This window comes from Ovis canadensis, chromosome X (genome assembly GCF_042477335.2).
Source record: "Ovis canadensis isolate MfBH-ARS-UI-01 breed Bighorn chromosome X, ARS-UI_OviCan_v2, whole genome shotgun sequence".
NCBI classification, from domain to species: Eukaryota; Metazoa; Chordata; class Mammalia; order Artiodactyla; family Bovidae; genus Ovis; species Ovis canadensis.
The window spans coordinates 31,293,272-31,307,434 of record NC_091727.1 but is presented as its reverse complement, the minus strand read 5'-3'; the positions used below and the strand labels follow the sequence as shown (position 1 = coordinate 31,307,434).

General features: G+C 39.6%; 1 protein-coding gene and 1 long non-coding RNA gene across 6 annotated transcripts in view; one reads left to right on the top strand and one right to left on the bottom strand.

Moving 5' to 3' along the window:
• Positions 1-14,163, top strand: part of TAB3 (TGF-beta activated kinase 1 (MAP3K7) binding protein 3) — a 92,601-nt gene that overhangs the window by 62,429 nt on the left and 16,009 nt on the right. For all 5 annotated transcript variants that reach the window (XM_070291479.1, XM_070291483.1, XM_070291480.1 and 2 more), the window contains 4 exons: positions 485-1,946; positions 2,861-3,021; positions 8,366-8,459; positions 11,912-11,995. In XM_070291479.1, the coding sequence (XP_070147580.1) occupies positions 485-1,946; positions 2,861-3,021; positions 8,366-8,459; positions 11,912-11,995 (1,801 nt within the window). The remainder of the gene's footprint in view (positions 1-484; positions 1,947-2,860; positions 3,022-8,365; positions 8,460-11,911; positions 11,996-14,163) is intronic.
• On the bottom strand, positions 2,436-3,903 carry LOC138930963 (uncharacterized). The gene is made up of 2 exons (XR_011446310.1): positions 3,716-3,903; positions 2,436-3,273 (listed from the first exon to the last, which is right to left on the bottom strand). It is a non-coding gene; the product is annotated as an uncharacterized lncRNA (long non-coding RNA).

Here is a 14,163-nt window from a genome sequence, read left to right as displayed (position 1 = left end):
ATTTTTTTCACTTTGGGGTTTGTTTGCCTTTTGAAAACTAACGCGTGGTTATTTTCCTGTGTATCAGTGTAAATATTAATAATGGATATGACTTATACTTGTAGATTACAGCAAGTGTGGTGAATCCAAGATTAGCCCAACATTGTAATTTGTTGAGATGCAACAAGTGTAAGATGAGTCCTGGATTTGGAGTCAGAAAAGTTGGGGTTGAGTCACAAGGTTCATTAGTAGGTACTGTACATTTCTGTAGCAGTAGCAGTAGCGGTAGTACTTGTTATGTGAGCTAAATGTCTGTAAAATAATATGAATGGTTTGGGATCTGCCTTTCAGGATCAATGACCGTGAAGCTTTTTGTGTGTAAAAATACTATTGTCTACTTATTTTCTGACAATTGTGTTTTCATAAATCTGTGGCAAAGCTTCAGTTCCACTATTAGGATCTGTTAATGTTCCCAATGTTCTGTGTACCATTTTTTTTCCCCTAGAATAACAACAATCTGGAAGCCTGTTGCCGAGCCCTTTCCCAGGAGAGTAGCAAATACTTATATATGGAATACCATAGTCCAGATGACAACAGGATGAATAGAAACCGCCTTTTGCATATTAACCTGGGTATTCATTCTCCTAGTAGCTACCACCCAGGAGATGGCGTGCAGCTTAATGGCGGTCGAACGCTGGTACATAGCTCAAGTGATGGACATATTGATCCACAGCATGCAGCAGGTAAACAGCTGATATGTTTAGTTCAGGAACCACACTCAGCTCCAGCTGTTGTCGCTGCTACTCCCAACTACAATCCTTTTTTTATGAATGAACAGAACAGAAGTGCAGCTACTCCTCCTTCACAGCCACCTCAACAGCCATCTTCCATGCAAACAGGAATGACTCCATCTGCTATGCAAGGGCCTTCACCACCACCGCCGCCACCTCCTTCCTACATGCACATACCTCGGTATAGTACCAATCCAATTACTGTTACAGTATCCCAAAACCTCCCTTCTGGACAGACTGTACCAAGAGCTTTACAAATTCTTCCACAAATTCCGAGCAATCTGTATGGGTCTCCTGGTTCTATTTATATTAGACAGACATCTCAGAGTTCATCAGGAAGACAGACTCCTCAGAATACGCCGTGGCAGTCCTCACCACAAGGCCCAGTGCCTCATTATAGCCAGCGTCCTTTACCTGTGTATCCACATCAACAAAACTATCCACCTTCTCAGTATTCTCCCAAACAACAGCAGATCCCTCAACCTGCTTACCATTCACCACCTCCTTCTCAATGTCCTTCACCCTTCAGCTCTCCTCAGCACCAAGTACAGCCGTCTCCGTTAGGCCACCCCAGTTCTCATGTCTTTATGCCACCTAGTCCTTCAACAACGCCACCCCATCCATATCAACAAGGACCTCCTGGCTATCAGAAACAGGGAAGCCATTCGGTAGCCTATCTCCCATATACAACATCTAGCTTACCCAAAGGATCCATGAAGAAGATAGAAATTACAGTCGAACCCTCTCAGAGATCTGGAACAGCCATGAATAGGAGTCCTTCCCCTATCAGTAACCAGCCATCTCCACGGAATCAGCACTCATTGTACACAGCCACCACGCCACCGTCAAGTTCTCCTTCCAGAGGGATCTCCAGTCAACCGAAACCTCCGTTTACTGTCAATCCTGTATATATTACATATACACAGCCCACTGGACCTTCTTGTGCTCCATCACCATCTCCTCGGATGATACCAAACCCAACGACCGTTTTTAAAATCACTGTAGGCCGAGCCACGACTGAAAATCTGTTAAATTTAGTGGACCAAGAAGAACGTTCTGCAGCCCCAGAACCTATTCAGCCCATTTCAGTGATACCAGGCTCTGGGGGAGAAAAGGGAAGCCATAAGTATCAGAGAAGTTCCAGTTCTGGATCTGATGACTATGCCTATACACAAGGTAATTTCAGTCCTTTTATATGACATGTCTTTGTGGGGTGATGGCAATCTCCTACTCAAAAGTAAATAATTTATATTAGGTGTTTAATTAATGTACTATGTATTAAATATTTGGCAGTAACATTACTATTAAGAATGGGGTTAGTGCTTCAAAATCATCTACAGATTTTACTTTAAAATAGAAAAATGCAGTATGATAAGAGTGCCTTCAAAGACTGTATGTTAAGAAGTGCATTCATCAGGAGAAAATCATAGGCCAGTGAAATCAACATGGTCCAAAACGCCAACTACAGAGTAGGAAAAAGCAACTCATAGAGGGTGGCCTAAAGCTTATCACAGGGAAAAATTAGAATATTTTTTAAGCGGATGGACTGAAGGGGGTGAGGAAGTTTTAAGTATTGTGTGTTTATGGGAAGTAGGGTTGGTAATGAAGAACATTATTTGAGTAGTTCACAGTGGATCTAACTCAGTATAAAGAGAAGAAAGTATCTTTTTTGTTGTTGTTGTTGTTAAATATTTATTTTTACTTTATTTTACTTTACAATACTGTATTGGTTTTGCCATACATTGAGAAGAAAGTGTCTTAAAAGTTTGTTAAAAGATAGGGGAGAATTGACTATTCTTTCAGTATATGTGAAATGACACCCAGGGATCGTTGAAGAGAATCTTAGGGAAACTAAGGACAATAGAAGAGTAGGAATGTATAGATGATATTATGTTGGCAGAAGGAACCAGATCCGAATTAAAGCACACAGGAAGGCCAAATCACATTAGCCAAACTTTAGAATAAATGTCAACTGAAGTTGAATGACCGGGGTCTTTATGGGTATTTCATACATTAGCCATGCATGTACAGATGTCCCTGTCACTTGTTCAGTGTTATTTTCTGCAATGACTTTGTCTGTAATGCTATAGCTTTGCTGTTACATCAGCGAGCAAGGATGGAGAGGTTAGCAAAGCAATTGAAACTTGAGAAAGAGGAGCTAGAGCGCTTGAAGTCAGAAGTTAATGGTATGGAGCATGACCTGATGCAGAGGCGGCTCAGAAGGGTCAGCTGCACCACGGCGATCCCAACGGTAAGTAGGATCTACTAGGATGTATTGGGTGGGGACGGGGGGCCATGTTGCCTGTCTGGGCTTTTTCTTCTGAAGTTAAGTTCTCTTCCCGGTAGAGTTTTGTTCTGTCAGCAGCACATGAAGGATGTTTGCCTTTTGTTCTCAGCCAAATAAATGGATAGTTTCTTTTGTTCTCTTGGGGGAATTCTGTAGTTTCATGCGTATTTTCAAAGATAATTAATGTATGGCAGCTCAGTCACTGTAGATTGCTTTCTGTTAGAATAGAAATGAGAAGTAAAACTTGACCAAATGCTTTATAAGTGTTCACAGGTATTCAACTATGCTTTTGTGTATTATGTACATATATATTTAAGACATATTTTTCTCAGTACATTCATGCACAGGAGTTAGAGCAAGATCAGTATGCATCTTGGGAGAGTGTTGACTCTAGATCATTATCAAGCAGAGTTAATTTTGAAGTGTAGATAATTGTAGAAAGTAAGATAACAGTATGAACAGGAGTTATAACAGGGGTTATAGGAGTACTGTCATGCATAGATTTGGGCCACATACTGTTAACACATTGGTAGCTATGTAAGTTCAACAGTTCTTAAAAACCTCGGATCCCAAATATCATTTGACTCTTCAACATTGATTTAGCAAGCAGTTTTTACAGCTTATAAGTGTGGTCCAAAGCGAGGAGTTTAATGTATACCTGTTAGAGGGAAAAATCGAGCCATCCCTCAAGAAATAACTTATATGGTAAGTGATCTGTGAGGTCATGTGAGAAGTCACTTCAGCTAGTCGATCTGCATCCTCCATGTACTTTGCTCTCTCACTAGTCGTCCTCTGAAGCTCTCTGTTTAGAACTCTTGTGTGTTCTTAAAGAATCAACTTGCTCTGTTCTTTTACCTGAAGGCATTCTTAACCTCTTTTGACCAAGGTTAAGTTCAGAGACAAAGAAGGGAAAGAGAAGCTAAGGGTTTGGGAGCTGCTAGCTGGTAGATTGGTTAGGACTTTGCCTCCAAAGGCAAGGGATATGGGTTTGACTCCTGGTTAGGGAAGTAAGATACTAGCTCTAATGGGAGATGGCAGGAGACTTGGGGACTGCCAAGGTGATGCCATATCCTTCTCTAGCATCACTGGAGACTTAGGGATTGCAAACCTCATGCAGTATCCTTCTTTAGCATCGTCTCAGGAGATTGGGGGACTGCCAACCTAATGCCATATTCTTTTCTAGCATCACAGGATACTTAGGGATTACAAACCTCATGCAGTATCCCTTCTCTAGCATCATCTCAGGAGAGAGGAGATGCCTAAGGGATGGCAAACCTCATGCACTATCCTCTCCCATCGTCTCTGAGACTTAGGGACTGCCAACCTGATGTTGTATCCTTCTCTAGCATTGTCTCAGGAGACAGGAGACTTAGGCATTACAAACGTTATACAGTATCCTTCTCTAGCATCATTTCAGGAGACAGGAGACTGAGATGACTTAAAGATGGTAAAACTCATGCAGTATCCTTCTCCTGCATCATCTCAGAAGACTTAGGGATGGCAAGTCTGATACAGTATCCTTCTCTAGCATCATCACAGGAGACTTGGGGACTGTGAACCTGTTGCAGTATCCTTCTCTAGCATCCCAGGAGACAGGAGGTTTAAGGATTACACACCTGATCCAGTATCCTTCTCTTGCATCCATCTCTGGAGACAGGAGACTTAGGGATTGCAAACCTCATTCATTATCCTTCTGTAGAAACCCTCTATGGAGACAGGAAGCTTGTTGTGTACAAACTTCATTCATTGTCCTGCTATAGAAATGCTCAATGGATACAGAAGAGAGGAGACTTATTGATTACAAATCTGATTCATTTTCCTTCCTTAGAATCCCTCTATGGAGATAGGATACAGGAGACACTTTTATTGATTACAAACCTGATTCATTATGCGTCTATAGAATACCTCTGTGGAGATAGGAAACTTATTTATTAGAAACCTGATTCATTATCCTTCTATAGAATCCCTCTTTGTAGACAGGTAACAGGAGCCATGTTGATTACAAACCTGATTTAGTATCCTTCTCTAGAATCGGTGTATATAGACAGGATACACGAGACAGGAGGCACAGGCAACAGTAGACAGGCAATTCAGGAGACAGGAGTCATAGGAGACTGTCAACAACAGACAAAGGAGACAGGAGACGACACTTATTTATTACACACCTAATTCATTATCCTTGTATAGAATCCCTCTATGGAGACAGGAAAACAGGAAATGACACCCTTTTATTGATTATAAACTTGATACATTATCCTTCTATAGACTCCCTCAGTGGAGACAGGGAAAGAAGATGACACAGTCGTATTGATTATAAACCTGATATATTATCCTTCTATAGACTCCCTCTATGGAGACAGGAGACACTTGATTACAAACATGATTCATCATACTTCAATTCAAAATATGGAAAAACGTTCCCAGTACACATGTGACTTTGAATCCCTCTTCTCCTATTTCACTTATACCTCCTTGGATAAGCTACTTTCTTTATATTTGGTTTCTCTTCTACAATATCTATGACTACCCATCTCATAGAATTTTTTTAAATTTCCACAAGAACCTAAGATAATATACATTACACAGTTTATATAATGCCTAATAAATAGTCTTCTGACTACATCATTTTGGTTTATAAGACAGTGGGAAAATGTGCTTAAATCTGAACTATTTTGAAAATATTTTTGTTTTCACTTTAGGAACCTGTATAACATATAAATATCAAAGCATTTAGTCAGAATTCCCTTTTTGTTCCTAGAGGCTCATTGCTAATGCTTATATCGCTTCTTTAACTAGTAGTGCATGAAAACCTGGTTAGAAACCCATGTGCCTCGTCAAACTGAAATGCATATTTGTGACCAACTATAGGTACAGTTGCAGAAACTTAGAGGATCACCAAAATAATCTTTCCAAGGAGGACTGAAGTGAAAAATGCCTAATAGCCATCATTTCTCTCAGGCTGTTGTTTGCAAAGCCTTTTATTAAATGCTGTGAGAGATGTCATCGCTTAACCACATCTGTATGCAAAAAGACGTACATGGATCCATGAACCTGTACATGGGGGAGGAAAAGCTAATGTAACACAGTGAATCAATAGTGCTGGCCAACTACATGGTAATGATATTAACTACTTTGAGAGTTCTGAGATAGAACTCTGAAAGATGTGACAATTGCATGGACAAGGGGGAAATTTAAGTTATACCTTGAAGGATAACAAGATTTTACTCATCAGCGCTTCCACTTACTCCATCCCACAAGTTATTTTCCTCTTCATTGGTCGTCTGATTAATTGGGTGGTGGCATCAACCAACCCACAGTCCCGGATGCATAATCAAGGCCAAACCATGAAAGAACATCACTGGTCTTTGACCTTCTTCTCTCTGACAAATATTCTCCAACTGATAGAACAGGTGAATTAAGGTATTTCTGCCACGTTTTGTACAAGCTATTTTATTCCTCAGAAATGTCAGATGTTAAGTATTCTGGAATTTTACAAACAAGCAAGGTTAAATTACACCAAACCCATCTTGAAACCCCACCTTCATGAAAATACACTATAGTTTCCTACAAATATTAGTGATGGTCCAGAAACAGCTATTGTCCCCTCACTCCAAAGCTGTTAGGAGACATAGGAATCTGACAGAAAAAATCATAGTTTAGTGAGTACCAAGGGTTCTGTTGTCTTTGGAAATGAGCGTGTTGACAAGAGCCTTTTGGTTGTTAGCAACAAATGTGCAGTGGCCTCTTGACTATAACGTTTATTATAGTTATTTCCATACCTGATTACACAGCTTCACTGTTCAAGACCACTCTGCCTGAAATAGCCCCCTCTGCCCACAAATATGTTAGAAGGATTTGCTCCTTTAGGTACTTGATTTTCTCCAAAATTCTACAAAGCAAAGACTAGATTTTTTTCATATATTCCTGGGAAGACAGCATCACTTTTTGAAACCCTTGAACAAGTGCTTTACTACAATGCTCAGATGTGTTTTACAGTTTTAATACTTAATAAAGACAAGGTATAAGCATTTATTTTACATGTTAACATAGGAATGAGAAGAGCAATCCATGATAACTATTTCTCAATGACGTTTTTGTTCCCCTGTCATTCCAAGGGATTGTTGCAGTTATTATAGACTGCCTGTTACATCACTTTTTTAAAACTTTTGACACCACCTAATTTAATGGACATTCCCCAGATATTCTGAGATGTCCTAACAGGATAGTATCTTGCATCATTTGGAATTAACCCATTTCCCAGATTTTCCTTCACTTTTATATTTACCCTTTTAGTAAAAGACCATGTTTAGCAGAAGATGATTTTCTTCTGTCTTCCTGTGATAGCAGATATTTATCTTTTACTTCACGTAGTTACAGTCACCTTAGTAAGTTAGCTGTACTGTGCTGAAAGCTTCATTACCTCTAGAGTCTAAACACTTAACTTCATTTTTTACTGTACTTATATGTAAATAGTAAAGACATTCAGAACGTTGGGGGAAGTGGAGGCTTCCAAAAACCTTAACCTAATCGAAAAATAGGGCTCTCTTCATATTTCAACGTCTCATGTTCATGTCAAGGCAGAAAGAAACAGACTTGGGGGGAGAATGGGATCTATTTGTTCCTGCAATTTCCATGCAGTAGGTTACTAGCTTCCTTTTATGAAGGAAAAACAGAAGATGCAAAGATTTCTAGAGAAGTTTCTAAAGACGACTTCTATATAAATCCTGGATCTGCCCATTATGAGTTTTTAAGAACCTCGGGAAAATTATATGACCTGTTTGTGCCTCAGCTTCATATGTACCCTGGGGGTGATATCAGTACTTACCTGGGAAGATTATTTTGAGGCAAGAGTGAGAGACTTCTGGTGAACATAGTGCCTGACAGTAACTATTCATTAAAAAAAGTACCACTGTAATTTTTACCAGCCTTGACAAGACTGAAATCATGGAAACTGCTTGTTTACAAGGTTGATGCTTAGTTTCCCTTACCATGCAAATGTAGAAAGAAAATATTCTCAATGCTGTGTGATTAATATATGGTAGTATTTGTATGAGAGAACATAGTGTAGTATGATAGCCCCGCCACATTATGTGAGGATTTTGTTTTTATGTGTCCATATTGATGTCGCCATTTCACCTATTCCTTGGAAAACATAGTATAAAGACTTCTTAAACATGCCCTTTAAGGGATTAAGGCCATTTTCTTGGTAATAACCTATCAGAACAGTTAACATGAATGCCAGTTCTTAAATGTTGGGCTTGATAATGACTTTCCCACAATTGCTATTTTGGGTCCTTTCTTACTATAGCCTGAGGAAATGACAAGATTGAGAAGCATGAACAGACAACTCCAGATAAATGTTGACTGTACACTGAAAGAAGTTGACCTCCTTCAATCTAGAGGTATAGACTTGATTATTTGGTAAACCATAAGTAATACTGTGGTGTGTTATGCTGCTTCAATAGCAGTCATTTTGGTTTTACAGATATAATGGGTTAAAACTACCTTTTACAAGATCACAGTCGTGGTATAGACATCCCTTACCCCACAGTCAGACTATATTTAGGTGATCAAAAATAATTTCACTTAACAACTTCATCATTAAGTTCTTACCATTTGGACTGTTTTATAAAAGGTGGCACTCCATATTTATCATCTTTTAATCATAGACTATTTCATAAACTGTTGGGTTTTATTTCTAAAACACAGTAGATTTATGTGATAGTCATCTAAGAAAGTGAAAGAAAGTGAAGTCGCTCAGTCGTGTCCGACTCTTTGTGCCCCGTGGACGGTAGCCCACCAAGCTCCTCTGTCCGTGGGATTCTCCAGGCAAGAATACTGGAGTGGGTTGCAAACAGGGATCCCAACTTGGAACATCAGATTACTCAGTTTAAAAGGAAAATCTGCATGCCATTTTGTTATCTGTTACATGAAAACATTCAACTGTATCTTAGAGACTTCATTTTTGTGGCTTTCTGATTGAAATGTACTACAGTAAAAGCTCCCTGAGTTCACTTAATTTACTCAGCTCACCAGGTTAGAGATATGCTTCATTTTCCTCTGTAAACTATCCAGCCATGAGGCTGCATTCTGGCAAGTCCATATACTATTGCTCCCATCAGCTGAATTGTCTGCTTACCAACAGACAGTTGTGCCTGTTCTCAAACCTGCTTAGATTACAAAAGGATGATAACTGGCATAATGTTTTTAAAATGGATATGGATGTAAGAAATGCTGCTCTTTCTATTAAAATGATAGGCAGATGCTTTATAAAGACTCAAGGGCAGACACTACAAAAACATAGAGACTGAATTAGATACAGTGAAAACAACTGAAAAAGGCTATGAAGGAAAATCATAAACATCTAATAGGATTCTAGTCTCAAATTAACTGTTCTTAAAATATCTTTTTTTTTTCTCCATTCTAAAATGAAAACAGGAAATTATAGATCGCGGTAGAGCAAACTAGCCTGCTGTCTGTTTTTGTAAATAGTTTCAGTGGAACATAGCCACACCCATTTCTCTACATATTGTCTGGGCCTGCTTTTGTGTTTGAACACCACAGTTGAGGGCTTACAGCTGTATTTCAGGTCTACAAAGCTTAAAATGTTTATTGTCTGGCCCTTTACAGTAAAAGTTTGCTCACCCCTACTTTAAGTCATCATTACAGGTAGCATTTATTTCTGAAAGACAATATAGAAGTCTGGTCAACACACACAAAGAAAAGGTCTTGGTCTAACATTGAAATATTGCTTTGATCCTATTTTTCTATCCTTAAGGTTGCTGTGTTAACAATTCTGTATGCGAGTCAGCCAACCCAACATTACTTACTGTTCTAATTATGGCAGCTGAGAGAGCTTCTACTCTCTTCTCAAGTACCCCATTACCATTTTAAACCAAGATTACACAGTAGAGGCAGGAGAATAAAAAGATATGGAACTTTGTACAATAGACAGAAGCACATTTCTATGTGAAACCTGAGCACTCTGGTTGAGTACCCTTATTTTCAGAAGCCTAGGAACTCTACAGCCTAGTAGCTATAAGCAGTGAAAGACACTGTATGAGAGATTATATAAACTACTGTTAAGATATTAGAAGGTTCCATCCATTATTTTGTTTCTGTGTTCCTTGAAGATAAACAAGAATCCCTGAAACATTGCATTAGGATATTTTTAGTAAAGGCCTTATAGGATCTAGAAATTAAATCAGCAGCTGTAACTCAAGAAATTGAAGAAATAACATATACAGCATCGTAAACCATAAAAAGATCTAATAAATAAATTAAGTACCATTATGGCTTTCATGAGCCATCATGGGATTTGTTTTCAGAAAATTATTAAACACAGCATACCTAAATGTAATAAAAAGTACTTCTATAGTAGGACGTGCAAGGAAAACCATTCTCAAGGTTTTATAAACAAAGACCTACCTGTGTTTTTGGTCTCCAGTGGGCCACAAAGAGCTCTTTTTGGTGCTGTGTTAGTCGCTCAGTGGTGTCCGACTGTGACCTCATGGACTGTAGCCTGCCAGGCTCCTCTGTCCATGGAACTCTACAGGCAAGAATACCAGAGTGACTTGCCATTTCCTTCTCCAGGGGGTCTTCGCGAACCAGGGGTCGAATCTGGGTCTGTTGCATTGCAGCAGATTCTAATCTCCCTTCATAAGGGGTCCAGGTATATCTATTTTATACTAAGTTCCATAAATTTTGTACTGAGTTTCCAACCTCAGCTTTTCATGTAGAAATTCTAGACATTTTCTGACGTGCAGCATTTGGATTTGATAGTTATCAGTACATGATTGATAAAAGGCAGCTTTATTTTTACTTTTGGTGAGCAAAACTTTCTTAGGGAAAAAAAAAACTGGGTTTAAAATTAAGGAGATTCAATATATTTAAGCTATCAGTACCACACAACATCCTCTGTGAATAAGCATGGATACAGTTTAAAAGCTTAACTGGAATTGTGCAGAACTACTGGCAGGTTGCAATGTCAGGTTCACAGATGTGAACATAGGGACCCAAAGCTGGCATTGGATCAAAACCGACCTTAGAGGAATCATGTCAGGAGAAGGAGCTGAAACAGAAACTGTATCAGGGAGTAAACAGTTTAAATGAGAGAGATGAGATTGTTCTGTTATGCTGAAATTGACAGCATATCATTTTTTTTTTTATTATTGATAAGTCTATGGGCAACGTTCGGAGAAGGAAATGGCAACCCACTCCAGTATTCTTGCCTGGAGAATCCCACGGACAGAGGAGCCTGGTGGGCTGCCATCTATGGGGTCGCACAGAGTCAGACACGACTGAAGCGACTTAGCAGCAGCAGCAGCAGCATAGGCAACATTTAAGATTCTCCTTTTCTTAAAGATTGGAATCCCTAAGCTGCTGATATCATAACAACTTCAATAATCTTTGTCAGTGTATATGTATAGATTCTTCTTTACCTGAATTTATAATGAATAAAAATTTAAGGTAAATACAACAGACACAAATGTAAGCTGTGTCATGGTTTTGTTTATTAACATCAAAACAAACAGGAAAATCAGTTCAGTCATCCTTTCATTTCTCTTCTTCATTTACCTAGCTGTGCCACATACTTAATCCTGTGAAGAGAGAAGCTTTATAGTTAAAAAATGTTCCTTTGCATGATAGATTGTAGAAGGACACTTGGGTCCTTTCTCACAATGCTTAAACGCTTTCAGTGAGAGAACAGTAGGACACTATAATGAATTATAAACTCCTGGAAAAACAGCTCCACTTTTTAGGTTTTTTTCCTCCTATATTTTCCCTAACAAAAAAAAACGCATGTAACAGGAGAAAGACCCCTAAATGCCTGCTGATTTTATTTTCTTTATAGGAAACTTTGATCCAAAAGCTATGAATAACTTTTATGACAACATAGAACCTGGTCCAGTTGTACCACCCAAGCCGCCTAAAAAAGGTGAGTAGCAAAATGTCACAGACGTCACAGAAATGCATGTGAAAACCATTTCGGAGTTCATCTAAAAAGCTAAAGAAATTTCATTAGAGATAGCATTTTAAATGTTATGCTATTGATAAACTTTACTTTCTAAAAAACTACAAAAACTAACTGAGAGTTATTGTCAAGCATAACTAAAATGGAATATATAATTTATTTTTTAAATAGCTTTCAGTTCAGTTCAGTCACTCAGTCGTGTCTCTTTGCAGCCCCACGAACCGCAGCACGCCAGGCCTCCGAGTCCATCACCAACTCCCAGAGTCCACCCAAACCCATGTCCATTGAGTTGGTGATGCCATCCAACTGTCTCATCCTCTGTCATCCCCTTCTCCTCCTGCCCTCAATCTTTCCCAGCATCAGGGTCTTTTCCAATGAGTCAGCTCTTCGCATCAGGTGGCCAGAGTATTGGAGTTTCAGCTTCAGCATCAGTCCTTCCAATGAATACTCAGGGCAGATCTCCTTTAGGATGGACTGGTTGGATCTCCTTGCAGTCCAAGGAACTCTCAAGAGTCTTCTCCAACACCACAGTTCAAAAGCATCAGTTCTTCAGTGCTCAGCTTTCTTCACAGTCCAACTCTCACATCCATACATGACCACTGGAAAAACCATAGCCTTGACTAGACAGACCTTTGTTTGCAAAGTAATGTCTCTGTTTTTTAATATGTTGTCTAGAATGGTCATAGCTTTTCTTCCAAGGAGCAAATGTCTTTTAATTTCATGGCTGCAGTCACCATCTGCAGTGATTTTGGAGCCCAGAAAAATAGAGTGAGCCATTGTTTTCCATCTATTTGCCATGAGGTGATGGGACCAGATGCCATGATCTTAGTTTTCCGAATGTTAAGCTTTAAGCCAGCTTTTTCACTCTCCTCTTTCACTTTCATCAAGAGGTTCTTTAGTTTTTCTTCACTTTCTGCCATAAGGGTGGTGTCATCTGCATATCTCAGAGAAGGCAATGGCACCCTACTCCAGTTTGCTTGCCTGGAAAATCCCATAGATGGAGGAGCCCAGTAGGCTGCAGTCCATGGGGTCAGAAAGATACGACTGAGCGACTTCACTTTCACTTTTCACTTTCATGCATTGGAGAAGGAAATGGCAACCCACTCCAGTGTTGTTACCTGGAGAATCCCATGGACAGCGGAGCCTGATGGGCTGACGTCTGTGGGGTCCCACAGATTCTGACACGACTGAAGCAACTTAGCAGCAGCAGCATCTGCATATCTGAGGTTGTTGATATTTCTCCCGGCAATCTTGATTCCAGCTTGTGCTTCTTCCAGCCCAGGGTTTCTCATGATGTACTCTGTGTATAAGTTAAATAAGCAGGGTGACAATATACAGCCTTGATGTACTCCTTTTCCTATTTGGAACCAGTCTGTTGTTCCATGTCCACTTCTAACTGTTGCTTCCTGACCTGCATACAGGTTTCTCAAGAGGCAGGTCAGGTGCTCTGGTATTCCCATCTCTTTCAGAATGTTCCACAGTTGATTGTGATCCACACAGTCAAAGGCTTTGGCATAGTCAATCAAGCAGAAATAGATGTTTTCTGGAACTCTCTTGCTTTTTCCATGATCCAGCGGATGTTGGCAATTTGATCTCTGGTTCCTCTGCATTTTCTAAAACCAGCTTGAACATCTGGAAGTTCACGGTTCATGTATTGCTGAAGCCTGGCTTGGAGAATTTTAAGCATTACTTTACTAGCGTGTGAGATGAGTGCAATTGTGTGGTACTTTGAGCATTCTTTGGCATTGCCTTTCTTTGGGATTGGAATGAAAACTGACTTTTCCAGTCCTGTGGCAACTGCTGAGTTTTCCAAATTTGGTGGCATATTGAGTGCAGCACTTTCACAGCATCATCTTTCAGGATTTGAAATAGCGCCACTGGAATTCCATCACCTCCACTAGCTTTGTTCATAGTGATGCTTTCTAAGGCCCACTTGACTTCACATTCCAGGATGTCTGGCTCTAGGTGAGTGATCACACCATCGTGATTATCTGGGTTGTAAAGCTCTTTTTTATACAGTTATTCTGTGTTTTCTTGCCACCTCTTCTTAATATCTTCTGCTTCTGTTAGGTCCATACCATTTCTGTCCTTTTTCGAGCCCATCTTTGCATGAAATGTTCCCTTGGTATCTC